This window comes from Entamoeba dispar, genomic scaffold (assembly GCF_000209125.1).
Source record: "Entamoeba dispar SAW760 scf_1105229459305 genomic scaffold, whole genome shotgun sequence".
In the NCBI taxonomy this organism is placed as follows: Eukaryota; Evosea; order Mastigamoebida; family Endamoebidae; genus Entamoeba; species Entamoeba dispar.
Window position 1 is genome coordinate 1 of NW_001853626.1, and position 15,007 is coordinate 15,007.

The 15,007-nt window shown below is 26.1% G+C and overlaps 7 protein-coding genes across 7 annotated transcripts, besides 10 other annotated features; 1 reads left to right on the forward strand and 6 right to left on the reverse strand.

Annotated features, from left to right (window-relative positions):
- Positions 1-736, reverse strand: EDI_338380 (uncharacterized protein; the record flags this gene model as incomplete). The annotated part of the gene is made up of 3 exons (XM_001735618.1): positions 1-547; positions 594-646; positions 694-736. Coding segments are annotated over 3 exons (643 nt in total), but the record flags the coding sequence as incomplete, so codon positions are not given.
- A 175-nt stretch (positions 737-911) lies between these two features.
- Positions 912-1,722, reverse strand: EDI_338390 (ubiquitin fusion degradaton protein, putative; the record flags this gene model as incomplete). The annotated part of the gene is made up of 2 exons (XM_001735619.1): positions 912-1,540; positions 1,587-1,722. 2 exons carry the CDS (start codon positions 1,720-1,722, stop codon positions 912-914), a joined length of 765 nt encoding a protein of 254 aa, XP_001735671.1.
- A 76-nt stretch (positions 1,723-1,798) lies between these two features.
- EDI_338400 (double-strand break repair protein MRE11A, putative) lies at positions 1,799-3,589 on the reverse strand (the record flags this gene model as incomplete). The annotated part of the gene is made up of 1 exon (XM_001735620.1): positions 1,799-3,589. The coding sequence occupies one exon, from the start codon at positions 3,587-3,589 to the stop codon at positions 1,799-1,801; it is 1,791 nt and encodes a 596-aa protein (XP_001735672.1).
- A 139-nt stretch (positions 3,590-3,728) lies between these two features.
- Positions 3,729-7,565, forward strand: EDI_338410 (uncharacterized protein; the record flags this gene model as incomplete). The annotated part of the gene is made up of 1 exon (XM_001735621.1): positions 3,729-7,565. One exon carries the CDS (start codon positions 3,729-3,731, stop codon positions 7,563-7,565), a length of 3,837 nt encoding a protein of 1,278 aa, XP_001735673.1.
- A 96-nt stretch (positions 7,566-7,661) lies between these two features.
- EDI_338420 (uncharacterized protein) lies at positions 7,662-8,000 on the reverse strand (the record flags this gene model as incomplete). Its single annotated transcript, XM_001735622.1, has 1 exon — positions 7,662-8,000. The coding sequence occupies one exon, from the start codon at positions 7,998-8,000 to the stop codon at positions 7,662-7,664; it is 339 nt and encodes a 112-aa protein (XP_001735674.1).
- A 68-nt stretch (positions 8,001-8,068) lies between these two features.
- Positions 8,069-8,119: a sequence feature (AT_rich).
- A 213-nt stretch (positions 8,120-8,332) lies between these two features.
- Positions 8,333-8,482: a microsatellite.
- A 541-nt stretch (positions 8,483-9,023) lies between these two features.
- Positions 9,024-9,053: a sequence feature (AT_rich).
- Positions 9,054-9,238: 185 nt separating this feature from the next.
- Positions 9,239-10,115, reverse strand: EDI_338430 (zinc phosphodiesterase, putative; the record flags this gene model as incomplete). The annotated part of the gene is made up of 3 exons (XM_001735623.1): positions 9,239-9,895; positions 9,951-10,010; positions 10,059-10,115. The coding sequence occupies 3 exons, from the start codon at positions 10,113-10,115 to the stop codon at positions 9,239-9,241; spliced, it is 774 nt and encodes a 257-aa protein (XP_001735675.1).
- A 358-nt stretch (positions 10,116-10,473) lies between these two features.
- Positions 10,474-10,536: a sequence feature (AT_rich).
- EDI_338440 (uncharacterized protein) lies at positions 10,527-12,343 on the reverse strand (the record flags this gene model as incomplete). The annotated part of the gene is made up of 2 exons (XM_001735624.1): positions 10,527-11,083; positions 11,146-12,343. The coding sequence occupies 2 exons, from the start codon at positions 12,341-12,343 to the stop codon at positions 10,527-10,529; spliced, it is 1,755 nt and encodes a 584-aa protein (XP_001735676.1).
- Positions 12,042-12,125: a sequence feature (AT_rich).
- Positions 12,275-12,385: a microsatellite.
- Positions 12,386-12,622: 237 nt separating this feature from the next.
- Positions 12,623-12,955: a repeat region.
- Positions 12,956-12,988: 33 nt separating this feature from the next.
- Positions 12,989-13,116: a microsatellite.
- Positions 13,117-13,416: 300 nt separating this feature from the next.
- Positions 13,417-14,915: a repeat region.
- Positions 14,908-15,007: part of a repeat region that runs on past the window's edge.

Here is a 15,007-nt window from a genome sequence, read left to right on the forward strand (position 1 = left end):
TCTTTATTTTTACATTAACATCAATTCTTGGATCTTTTAATAATGTTAATAAAATATGTTCATTCGTTGATTTCATCGTTGCAATATGTAATGCTGTATTTTTCTCTTCTTTATCACACATATTTACATCTATTTTTGGTAATTCTAATGCTGACATAATTAACATTAAATCAGAATTATTTGTAGCAATTATTAATGCCCCTGCTTTCTTTAAAATAGCTTTATCTGCTTTACTATCTCTTTGTTGAAACAAAAACATTGATATTTTAAATATTGGTTTTTGTTCATCATCTTTATTAACTTCATTTTCAAATTCTAATTCTTTAACATGATTAGTATTATATGGTAATAATTCTGTCATTGAAATACTACATCTATAATGTTTTGCTGGTTGTTTCTTTTCTGCATCAGTAAATAAAAATTGAATTTCATGTTCTCCCATTGGAATTTTTCCTATTTCAATCTTATTATTTGGTGTCCCTGGAATAGGATTATCTTTTCTGTTTATTTTAATTTTCTTCTTTTCTTTTTCTACTGAAATAACCAACTATTTTGTTATTCTTCTTCTTTCTTTCTTTTCTTATTTCACAAACTGTAGCTTCTCCACTTGTATTTTCTCTAACAAATAAATGCTGTCCTTCAAGAACTATTCTTTAAATCTTTCTTTTTCTTTTCTATTTATTATAGACAAACCTTCTATTCTCAATAAATTCGTTTCTGATCCTCCTTTACTCATATTTTATTTATTTATCTTTAATAGTTTGACTTTTTTTTTCTTTCTCCTATCTTTCTATATTTTATTATTCTTTTTACTATTCTTTTAGTTCTTTACAGAACAACTTTCTCTGAAGTTTTAACTTTTTTCTTTATGAAAAAAAGAAAGCAAAACAAAAATAAGAATAACACTTTACTTACCAGCCATCATCCAGCCATTTTTTCTGATTTAATTCCGCTGATTCTGACAAAGAATGCCCGACACCACTGAAAGGCTTAAATTCTTCAGAATCATCAGATGACTCCTCTTTTTTTATTTCTTCAGTTGTTCCACCAAAACAAAAACCAATGTCTTCATCTTCATCAGAACTATTGTCTTGTTGAGTTGAGGCATTTTCTGCTAAGTCGTTGCCATCAAAGTCAACTAAAACATCAGTCTCAACAATTGATACAGCTTTCCCCTCTGGTTTACATTCAGCAACTTCTAATTGATATTCTTTGTTGTTGAAAGAGATGCCAATGATATCACCTATTGTGAGAGTAGAATAATTTCTTAATTCTTTTTCCATAACAACACGATAGTTTGGAATTTTAAAGAAGTCAAAAACAAGAGGTTTTAATCTAATGAACTTTGCTTTTGGAAGATTAACTGTTTGAATGTCAATATAATCACCATCAACAAGACTTAATCTTTTCATTAACCATTGAGGTGCAATACACTCCCCTTCATTTGCAGTAAATTCTAATACCCCACAATGAGTTATAACGCTATTGTTACGATGTTTATTAAGTCTGAAGGTTAGGGGGTAAACAAGATTTAATGAAGCTACAAATAAGTGTTGATTTGATGGATAGAAATTAATCCAACAAACCCATTGAGGCTAGAGTTGAAGGTGGAAGAAATATTTTACCACTAAAATCCATTTGTTTTTGTTTGTTAGGTTGTCTTGAAGCAAAAGAAAAAACACGATAGGTAAGTCTAAACGTGTCAATACGTCTGTAATACATTTAAATGAGAAAAGAGAGTTCTTTATACTATTTTTTCTTTCTTTTTAAACCAGAACAATATATCTTTAAATTCATTTCAGAACTGGTCAGTATCTTTTAATTTCTTAAGAATCATAGTGTCTTTGGTTGTTGCCTTTTTACTTTTTTTTGTTATTTTCTTAAATAGTGGTTTCTTAATCTCTTTAACATAATTATCGCTATTTTCACTAAGAAGATTTTCCTCATCAACATCTACAACTATTTGTTGAGTCTTTTTCTTTTTAGAACTAGTCTTTTTTGAAGCTTTTTTCTTTATGGATTTCTTCTTTCCTTTCTCTTCAGCTATTTTTCTTTCAGCATATACATAATCCTCATCATCTAAAGTTAACGTTTCTACATATTTAAATGCTTCTTCAATGATTTCATTCATATTTTTTGAATGGTCATGTTGAATGATTGTCATTGCTTGTTCAATGTTTTTATTAATATAACATTGAATAATAGTACTAACTGGATAATTATTTTCTTGGTTATTTCCAACTTGTTCAATTACCTTTTCAATAGCTTTAAGGGGAATAGTTTTTGGTGTTTTTAGTTTCATTTCTTCTGCGATATATGCTTCTATTTGGGCTGCTCTTCTTCGAGCCAAGAAATCTTCATCCATAAAATCTTCATCAAAAAAAACATCATATAATTCGTCATCATCTATTTTTTTATTACTTCTCTTTTCCCGTTTTTGAATTTTCTTTTTTAATTTAATACAATCTCCTTTGTTTACAATGTTTTTCTCAAATTCAAATGCCATTTTTCTTAGATTTGGAATACACCCTAAGTTTTTGTATTCAATTATTATTCTTGCCAATGGTAACATTGTTTTTGAATGAGTGTTAACTTGATCAAAAAAATTTTGGACTTCTTCCCTTATATAATTTTCTACAAGTTCCAAATTAGCTGAACCTTCAATCTTTTGACTCATTTGAACAACTTCAAAAAAAACTTCCCTAACACTTCTCAATGCAATTTTATTCATATTAATTTTCATTCCATTAATATGAGCAAGTCCAATGAATTTTTCTGCTTTTTCAAATTCACATATAGATAAAGGAAATGAAGATCCTGTTTGAATGATTTGAACATTATTTCCTTCTTCTACTTGTGAACAATGTTCATGCCCAAAAACAATTAGATTAAATCGATCTTTAAGTAATTCTTCAGGGAATGTTGTGAGTGTATTTCTTAATATTCTGTCTTGATGAATGAGAAGAATTTTGAAGATATCACCATCTGGTTCATCTATTTGGACTTGAGATGATGCCCATAATCTATGCATTTCTTCATTCTTTTTATAACTCATTCCATATAATGCAATTCGAGTTGTTCCTTTCTGTAATAAAATTGGAGAAAGATGTAATATTGTTTGGTCTGTTGTATTATCAATTTTTGAAATATCTTCTGCTTTACCAATAAAATTAACAAGCCCTGCTGTTTGTAAAATATCTAATCCAGCAACGTGTTCTAATCCAGATGGAATATCATGATTTCCGTGAATAACATACATAGGATATTTAATGCCTTGGTTCATAGAGAATCCATTATCCTCTTGATTATTTTCGTATGTATAAGCAACATCAAATGAATTTTTTGGTGTACCCATTAAATATTTTCGCATTAATTCCATTGTTTTCGTAAGACAATATTTTGATGGATTTTGGTCATCAAAAAAATCTCCTGAATGAAGAATTAAATCAACATCTTCTTGATTTGCTTGTTGGAGTATTTCTTCAAATGCAAGATAACAATCATCATTTAAACAGTGAGACTTTTCACCTGCACCAAGATGAGTGTCAGAACAAATGAGAATTTTGAATGTGTTCGCTTCGATACTCATTTTTCTTTTTCAATGAGTTTTGTTTTTAAGAAAAAGAAAAACAATTATTCCTATTATTTTGTGTTATGAGATTCTTCATAATAAAAGGATTTATGAAGAACTATTAAAAAGGAAAAAATATGAACTTACAATTCTTTTTATGGATTCTTCACAAGATTCTCCACCTATTTCACTATCAACTGTTCTAAAAGAATATCCTCCAAACCCATTACTCATTTTTAAACCAAAGCAACGTTTGGATATTATTGCTCATACTGTTAATCGTATGTTTGAAGAACCTGACATAGAAAATAAAATTGATTCTCCACAACGTTTAAAGTGGTTCTTAGAAATTTTGGGTGCATCTTATTTACTTGATAAAGGAGCATCTGCATTTGCACTATCCACATTAAAACTTTTTCAACGATGGTTACAAACAGATAATAAACCAGCCCCAATGAAAACAAATTTCAATAAGTATTCAGATTATATATTGTATTCCATTTCAATGCTTTTTGATTTTAAAAGTAATCCAGATGTACAAATTTCTATTCAATATTTTGGTATTGATATTATAGCTTCAACTGCTAGAATAGTAACTGATGAAGCAACTAAAAGGTCATGTGTTCGTTCGTTAATGATTATTGCAGATCATGTTTGCGATTATTGTCCTTATGAAGGAATGACTTATAGAGTATTTAATGCACTACATGAATGTGTTTTACATACTGAACCAAATGCTATATTAGATATTTTCTTTTTACATTGTAAAAAATGGGGATTAAACCCTAATGCTGCAACACAATGGTGTGCAACTGCTGTTGCTATTCAAACAGGATATGTCAACTATTTAATTGAAGAACAGAAAACAGTTAAGGTAACACATTTACTTTGTAATGGAGAGTCTGATATTATTGAACTATCACCATCACGTGCACTACAATTTTGGCTTGATTTTTTAAAAGTTGCTGATATTAAAACTGATTCTTGTGATCTTGTATCATTATATGTAGAAGGATTTTCTGCACTAATGCATCTACTTGCAGATGTTCATGTTGAAAGTAAATCACCACATAGACCTGATGGAAACTCTATTTTCAAATTATATGGAAATTATCTATTTTCTGTGATTATTCGATTAGACCACACAAGATACTCTAAAGCAGTTGCAGAGGCAATAGCTGCCTTAATTAATTTCTTTGCAACAATGATTCGAAGAACTACTTTTGAAGAAAAGTATATTTATTATTTGACTATAGCATTAAATAGAACATTAACATCACCAAATAACACAGTAGTATATTCATGTGTTTCTAATATCAGTAAACTTCTTAATTATCCAGTAGGAAGTATTGCACTATGTCTAGAACCATTACTATCAAGTATTATCAAGTTATTAACATCAAAATTCCCTGTAACACCAACTATTTATCATGTATTTATTACTGCATTACACGAGTCACTACTTCCATTTACTTTAGTTGAAAAAGAAAAGTTTATTCCAATATATAATAAGATCATTTTAATTCTTGTTAAACTTGATTTACTTTCACCTGAAAACTTCCCATTACTTTTTGATTTTATTGGAAGTTATTTTTCTTTTGTTCTTCCAGTTGATAAGACAATAGTTGATTTTGATGTTGTTGCAATTAGAACTGATAGTACAATTGATAAAACAAGTATACATCATATTGTTTGGGCTATTTTGTATGAATCAAGTGTTCAACTACCAGCAGCATTATCCAATTCAAAAGAAAGGATTATTAGAGCTATTGTAAATGTATTTAGAGTGATCAAAGAATATATTTGCACAATATATAAGAAAAATGAATTTATTATTCAGACAACTAAAATGTTAATTGCTTTGCTTAATTCAATTGCCAAACAAGAAAATCCCATTTCTATATCATTAATTGTTGAATCAATGCACATATGTACTAGTTATATTGTACTTGTAGATGATATTAAAATAGCAACAGCTTTTATGAAAACAATGATTTTATTACATAACTTACGAACAATTAATTTAAAGAAATATGCAACATTCTTCATAAAATTGTATATAAATTCATTAACCAAGAAAGAAATTTCTGATGAAAATGAGATGGTTCGTTTATTAAAAGAAAATGGAGTTCAAAATCCAATGAAATATATTCATGTGTGTATGCTTAATGACTCATTTATGACACTTATTGATCTTCCATACAAAACAGATGCATTACATACGATTGTTATCCTAAGAGATAGTTATGGAAAAAGAGTTTACTCATTTAAAACAAATAACACTCTTCATTGTAGTAAGTTTGAAAATACTCCATACTGTGATAAACCATATTCAATAATACATAAATGGATCATTGATAAAGCAAGCTCTTCATTTTATGAATACAGTCCTGAACTATCACTAGAAAATATTATTAAAAAAGAGGCATCTGTAATTATTCCTTCTGAGTATTCAACACCTATTTCTATGCCTACTTCCATTCCTCAAAGAACACTTCCACCGGCTATTAACCCACTTGTTGGAGGACGTATTCTTCATGGAAATTTAAGTGCATTTGGAACAAAAGTATTTTTACAAACAACAGAACAATTAATTAAAGACTTGACCCATTTAGATCAAATACCATCTAAGACACGAATTTATATTCATATTCAATGTAACACAACAAAGGATGAATTTTTCTTAAGTTTTATTAAATCTTTAGGACAATACAGAATTTTCGATAATTCTCCTGTATTTGTTCGTAGTGATTTTAGAACAGAGTTTATATTTGATTGTCCTGAATTAACTCAATCAACTCCAAGAGAGTTGTATGACTATTATCTCTATTGGAATAAAAAAGATGAACAAATAGAAAAATTGGAATCAAATAGTATTGTTGTTCAACCACGAATTGCAGGTTCATTCACAATAACTCATTCATTTTCAAGTCAATTACAAACTTTTATTGTTCCATCATATTCATTATCGTATTGTATTTATGCAATGCTTATTTTACCTAAACTTAGAGATCCTGATTCGTTCTTGCAAAGTGTGGATAACCGTACAAAAGAAATTAATAGAATTTGTAAAAATAATAGAGAAATGGTTCTTCTTGAATGGATTTTATTCCTTGACCCTGTTGTTAATAAAACAACAAAGTTTAACTGGAACCCTGCCATTGTAAAGAAAGAACGAACAACTCCTTCATTACGTAAATCATTAGACTCTCTTCCTAAATGTCTTGAAACAAAAGTAGAACAACGAAGGTCAAAATCAAAAATGGAACAATTTATTGAAAATAATGAAGATATGGCATCATTATTAATTTCCCCTGACGACAGTCATGGCTCACGTCAAGGAAGTGTTGTTGAAATTCCTGATTCATTGTTAAATTCAAAAAATAAATCACCTTCATCAAAGTCACCATCTTGTAAATCACCACTATTAACTACCTCTCCTACTTATGAAACTGAGGTTAAATTCTTCTCTAAACCTGATGTTACAAAACAAAGAAAAGTTGCTATTGGGTCAATGAGAAAGTCAATGGTCTTTCTTCCACCAGCAACAGCTTCATGTCCTCCTGAACAACCACGTCAACCTCTTCCAAATGTTGGAAGAAAAACCTTTGCTATTGGTTCTCAAAGTGACAATAATATTACTGAACATAGTAAAGACACTGCAAAAATAAAACAGCCTTCCTCATTTGATCCAAGTGCTATTTTAAAACAAGCACAACAAGTAAGAAAAGTAGAAAAAGGATGTGATGAACCAAAGCAAACCAATACCCTTCTTCAACAACGACCAGCTCAACAACCAAATAACAACAGTGAAACTAAACGTGAGCCTCGTCTTCCACTACAACAAAGTAAAACAACCCATGGGTTTGTTGCTAAATCACCTTCTATGATTGGAACAAGCCCTAAACCCCGGCAAACTTTTACTAACTCAAGAAAGGCTACTGTTCATTTTAAACATGACAATAATTCAAATCAACATGATGAACAAACCTAATTTACTTTTTTAATGATTCTTTTATTTAAATGTAAAAAAGAAAACAAATAAAAAACAGTCAATTCAATCAAATATAAATAAAATAATACTTTGGAATTAACATAATTCCATAAAAATTTCAGTATTCATTGGAACAGAGCAATTATTTTGTTTCGTCATGAATGTATCATTTATTATTTTTAATGGGTCTTCATATAATATTAATGCCTTTTCATTAGATTCATTCTCATACGAATCATTAACTTCTTCACCATTTCTATCTGTTGGTTGGTGTTTCCACGAAAATAATGAACTATCTATTCTTCTTTTTGAATTCATGGAGTAATTAAACTCGTCAGCAACTCTTCTCATTTGGGGTTTGTATTGACAATACCTTCTTTTAAGCTCATTAATGTTGATGTTAGAATTTGATTGGGAGTTATGCATGTTGTTCATGAATGATTTTGTTAAGATTCAATCTTTCTTGTAAATTCACTAAATCTTTACGTCACGCCACGTTATAGTTTAATAACTAATATATTTTTTTATAATTTTACTATTATTTCTATTTTTATCACCTTAGGTAATAAGATTTTATTATTCAGGTTTTTTCAATAAATAAAGAGTAGAGTAGTAAAGGTTTTTTAGTTGTAGGATTTAATTTTGTATAGGAAGGTGTTACATTAGTCACCAGTCATTACCTGTTATAGTAAAGGTTTATTTTTTAGTTTAATAGTTTATTTATAAATAGACAATGAAACTGAAAAGTGATTTGATTCATTATTATGATTTATTAAATTATTTTTTTAATTAGTTTTTATTTCAATTTTTTTGTTTATTAAAAAATTAATATTATTTATTATATAATTATGTTACTATTTATATTATGAAACTTATTTAAAATCATCTAATAATTCATTTAAGTTATTTAGTCACTTTTCAGTAGTAATATAATAGTCTTGCATTGTTTTAATGTTTTAGGAGAGGTGTTTTTAAATCATATCATTAAATACAGTGAGTGTTGTTATTTAATTTATATCAATTGTTTTTCTTATTTAAATAGTTAAAACAACAAATTGTTTTATTGTTTATAATTGTTTATTTGAATACAACAAGTCATAGAAAGAACACAAAAACAATCTTAAATTGTTTATGTAGTTTTCTTCTTGTTAATTGAATGTATTGTATTTATTAATTGTACCAACAACAATTGAACCTTTTGTTATTTTTATCTACAATGGTTTTAGTGTTATTAATATTTTTCTGCGTTATGATATTAAAAGTATTTTTTAGTTATAACACATTACTCTAACTACATTAACCATTGTTTGGTAAAAGGTTATTCGTGTTCTTCTCAAATAGCACTAACTTTATGAGACTACATTTAGATATTCTATTGCGGCATAGTTTTATTACAATTTTTTCATACCATAAAATACTTTTCATAGTTTAGTCCAGTAAATTAAAATCAACAATTTGTTTATAAAAAAAAAATTAAAATAAAAATAAGTTACTTTTGCAAGATTTAAGTTTTTCAAATAAGTTTTAGAAGTAATTAATATAAAACCTTTTGTTGTGTTTGTTTTACTTAAACATTAACGAATAAACTTAATTGTAAATAAATTGGTTTAAGTATTTAATTATTTTAATGAAATCAATAGGATTGTAATAAAAAATAGAGTCCAACTAATATTTTAATTAACTGGTACTGAACTCAAATCAAACGTTTCAAAGTCATTCAAAATTATTACTTCTGCTTCAGTAAGTTGAGATGTTTGTTGATCAATATTTAAGAATTGTTGTGGGTGTTTGAATCTAACAGAAAAATGATTAAGTAATAAATAATCAGCATAAACACTTTCTGCACATTGAGCAGCTATCTTACAATTAGAATGACCCCATTTAATTTCAGAACTATTTCCGAATGTACATTCATGAACTAAAACATGTACTTTATATAAGAAACTCAAATCTCTTCCACATGTATCACCTAATACACAAACTACTAAACCTCTTTGGTCTTTAAAAACAAATCCATGACTTTCAATTTCATGAGGAATTTCTATACAACCTACAGATATCCCAGATGATAATGTAATTATTTTGTCATGGTCTCCTTTTGGTATTTGGTGTACTCTAACACTATCATTAATTGTTGATTTTGATATTCGTTTAAATGTCTCTATTAAATCATCTCCCCCCTCAGGTAAATATACATCACAATCATTTAATACCCAATTAAATAATAAAGCAATAATCCCAGACACATGATCCGAATGAAGGTGGGTGATTAGTACTAACTCTATATATTTAACGTTAATACCTAATTTGATTATTGTGTTTAATATTCCCTTGAAGTTATTAGTTTTACTTTTTTCTAATTTATAATCCTTATTAAGAACAAACATCTCCACAATCAATCAAAATGAATCTACCGTTTTGCATTTCTATTAAATTTGATGTTGTCTAATATTAAATGAGCTACTTATTTTGTTTACTTAAAACAATTCAAACATTTCGATATATGGTAGATTGTCCAGCTGATGTTCCTAATGGAATTAATTTTAACATTTTTATTTGAGTTCTTAGAATTTTAGTTCTTTCTTTTTTTTAAGTACAAAGACCATAATATAAAAATTACTTCCATTCTTATTATAATAGTTATTTACCTTTCTTTCAAATTCAGTAAAAGATTTTTGTTTGTTTAAACCAACTTATTTAATCACAAAAAAGGTTGTTAACAAATTTTGAGTTTATGACTTTCTTCTTTGAACTGTTATTATTATCATTTTATCTCCTCATTTAAATTTTATTTTAAAGTTTATTACTTTACGTATTCATTGATAGTCAAAACAACAAAAGTATCAGATTGTTTGGACTGATTTGTTAAGAAGACCATTTTTTATCAATATATTGAGATGATATTCTCTTATAAACAATTTTTAGTAAATTAACAAAAAACTAAATAACAAAAATTTTTAATTATTTAAAAGCACTTTTAGGAATTCTGTTGTTCTTTTTTAGTTTGGAAGAACAACCAAAGAAACATCCTTTTTCAAATGATGTTATTGTTGTTGGAAGATTAATAGATGTAAGCGAAGAACAATCATAAAAACAATGTTTTTTTATTTTGTTTATTGATATTGGAATAATAATTGAACTTAATGACCTACAAGCACCAAAACAACTACGCCCTAATTCACTAATTGTTGTGGGTATATTTATTGACGTTAATGATGTGCAACAGTTGAAACAACTATTTCCTAATTTGGTGATAGTTATTGGTATATCAATATCACTTAATGAATAACAATCTTTAAAACACTCATCCCTTAACTCATTAATTGACAATGGAAGAATAATACTGCTTAATGACGAACAATATTTAAAACATTCAGTTCCTATTTCAATTATTGTTGTTGGAATATTAATTAATTTTATTGATGAACATCCCATAAAACATTTATCTCCTAATTTAGTGATAGTTGTTGGTATAGTAATATTTGTTAATGAACTACAATATGTAAAAAAGCAATCTCCTAAAATACTAATGATGGTGTGATATTAATTTGTGTAATAGAATTACATTCATAGAAACAACTATTTCCTATTCTGCTTACTGTTGTTGGAATATCAATTTCTTTTAATAACCTACATCCATAAAAACATTCATTTCCTATTTCACTGACTAATATCGGTATTGTTACTCTACTTAATGATGAACATCCTTTAAAACAATAATTTTCTATTTTGCTGATTGATGTTGGGAGAATAATTTCCTTTAACCATACACAGTTACAAAAACACCGTTTTACTAATTTATCAATTGTTGTTGGTATGTTAATACTTGTTAATGATAAGCAATTCATAAAACAATCATTTGCTATCTCATTTATTGTTTTAGGAATATTAACACTCTTTAATGAATGGCATCTATCAAAACACCCATATCCAAATTTTGTAATTGTGGATGGTATAACAAACTTATTGATATCTTTTTTTTCTATATCTTTCCCATTAATTTGTTTTAAATTTTTTGGTATTTCGATACTAACTAACACTGGTTCATTCAAAAATATTCTTTCTTTACTGATATATTTCACATCTTTAATAGAAAGATTAGTTAGTGATGTACATCCATCAAAACAACTATCTCCTATTTTACTAACTGATGTTGGTATATTAATTTTTGATAACGAGTAACAATCTTTAAAACAATTATTTCCTAATTTACTAACTCTTCTTGAAATATGTATTTCAGTTAATGATGTACAGCCATCAAAACAATTGTATTCTATTTCACTAACTGACGTTGGAACGTTAATAAGTCTCAGTGATGTACAATCTTTAAAACAATACTTTCCAATTTTACTAACAGATGATGGTATATTAATTGTTGTTAACTCACAACAGTTATAAAAACACCAATTTCCAAGTGAATTAATTTCTAGTGGTATTATATTTCCATATTTATTTCTATCATATTCTGTATATTCGATATTTTTAAATATATTTTCTGTTTCTTTTTCTTTTAAATATTTTGAATAATCTACTTTATACCATATTATTTTTTTAAATATTCTTCCATCATTAAATATTTCATCTTCTTCATTATAAATATGAAATGTTTCAATATTAGTAAATAATTTTCTTGAATAATTATTTAAAGGAATTGGATTAAAATGAAATCGTTCCATATTTCCTTGAAATCTTTTAACTCCAAATTCTAAATTAATAAAATCATTAATATCATTAAAATACATTGATACTATCATTATTTCATTATATCCTAATTTCATTATTGATTTATTATTTATTATTAGTCCATTCTTATTTTTATTTGATATGAACTTAAAATATTTTTAAGATTATCATTCTATTTTTATCTATTTTTTCTTTAAAATTCAATTCATTCATAATCAAGATTCAAAGTTTTTAATTTTCTTGTTATGTTATTATCTTTTTAAAAATAACTTTATTCATTCAAATCATTCAGTAATTTAACATACGGCTAAGAAGAAAATGACATTTACAAATGTTAATTATTACTGCTAGTAATGGAAAAATCTAAAATAAATAAAAAACAATTAGTCAATTGTTAATAGAATTATTTTCTATTGTTCCTTGTTCATTGGAGACCAGTCCAGTCTCTGATTCTTTTTCTATCACATCTAATGAGTATATATTATGGTCTCCATAATGTTCTATATCATCCACCATGTTCTTAATTACAAGGTTTTTGACTTTTTTTATGATGCTTATTTCAATTTTTAATTCTTTTAGTAACTTATGTCTTCTGTGTTTATTACCTTATTGTTGAAAAAAAACTGTTAGGTTTATTTTATCATTTCTTCTTTATTCTCTCTGTTATTAATTTATTCTTATTTCTTTTCTTCAAATAACATCTATTATAGTTAACAATTTATTCTAAGTCAATCACCTGATTTATTGTTCTATTTATTATCTATTGCTTCTTTATAATCATTTCTTCTTATTCTTTATTTCTATATTTTTTCATTCTTGTAGTTTTATTTATTTTCATATCCATTGTTGATGTTATTATCATTGTTATATATTTGTTATCAATATCTTTTTTGATTCTCTGATTCTTTGTTAAATTTTTTACCATGTTAATGGCTGTTAATATTTTGTATTGTTATTCTTGTTGTGTGTTATTTATCTTTTTCTACTTGTTTTTATTATTCTATCTTAATGATATGTGTATTGATTTATCTTTCATTTCTTTTCTTTTCATAATCGTTCATTGACTCAGATGATATAATCATAATTATTTCTCATTCTTTTATTAATTTTAATATTAGTTATCATCATTTGTTTATCATTTTCTTTGTTCCATTGTAATTAGATTGAATGTTTTCATTTCTATTTCATTTTCATTTCTATCATTATTATGTGATATTATCATTAATTATGATGAGATGTTTTGTTATTTCTTATTTTTTATTATATTCTAATTTCTTGTTATTATTATTGTTATTTAAAACAATAAAAATGAAATGATGTTTATTATAATAATAAATAAAATGATGTGTTATAAATGTGTATTTAATTATTTAATCTTGTTATTTTGATCTGATAATTATTAAATTAAAATGGAATCAGTGATGAACAATCAATTAATTAAAGAAGTAGTAGAAACACTTCCAAATATTCAACAATCAATTGATGATACTACTAAACATTATCAATATTATTTAGGATGTATTAAAAATGAAATATTTGAGAAACAAGATAATGAAACATATGAACAAGCTATTAAAAGAGGAGAGGGAATATTTGATAGAATAGATGAAGTAGTTAGAAGAAGAAGAATAGTAATAGAAAAAGGACAAGAAACAATAAATAAAATAGAAACAATTAAGAATCAAATGAACAAAATAATAGAAGAATTTAATGATGATTCAGAAATAGTTAATAAAGCTAAGAATGAACTAATAGATAAAATCATTCATATGGAAGAAATGGATATGGAAGATAAAATTAAAAAATTAGAAGAAGAAATTAACAATATTAAAATAAGATTTAATAAAAAGAAAGAAGAATGGTTTACACAATACAGTGATTATTTAGAGAGGAAGATGAGAAAAGAAGAAGAAGAAGAAAGATTAAGAATAATGAAAGGAATGAATACAATTGAAGAAATGAAACAACTAGAAGAATGGACAAATAGAAAAGTATCTAATATATTATTTGATTCAGACATTGATGATTGGAATAAGAATACATCAGTATTTGATCAAAGAATAATAAATAAAGAACATATAATAATTATTATTGAAGATACAAATGGAAATAAATTTGGAGGATATGATAATGTGAAAATTGATAAATTTGGTTATATAAAAGATCCAAAATCATTTTTATTTTCATTAAAATCAAAAGGAAGAATAAAAGAAATGATGAAATTTGATATTAAACAACCACAACATGAATTTTGTTTATGTAATCAATCAGATGATTGTTTGTTTGGATTTGGATATGGAAATGATATTGTTGTTTATAAAGAAAATAATAAAACAAAATCATGGTGTAGACAACATTTATTTGAATATAAAGGAATATCAAATGCACTTTGTGGAAACGAATATTTCACACCAAAACGAATTATTGTAATTGAAATGAAATAATTTTTATTCATTATTGTTTATTTGAAATATAAAAACTAAAAAAGAATATAAAATAAAATCAATAAATGAATATGAACATTTCATCTATCAATAAATGAAATAATAAATATAAAAATGTTCATATTTCTTTCTTGTCTCATTTGAAATAATAATATTCAATGTGTTAATTTAATAAATAATAAAAAGAAATAAGAATAAAATATAAATAAAAAGTAAAAGAAAAGTTAATTAAGTATTAATAGAACTTGTGTCTATTGTTCCTGGCTCAGGGGAGACTAATCCCGTCCCTGAGTCTTCGTCTTGTAGTTCAACTAC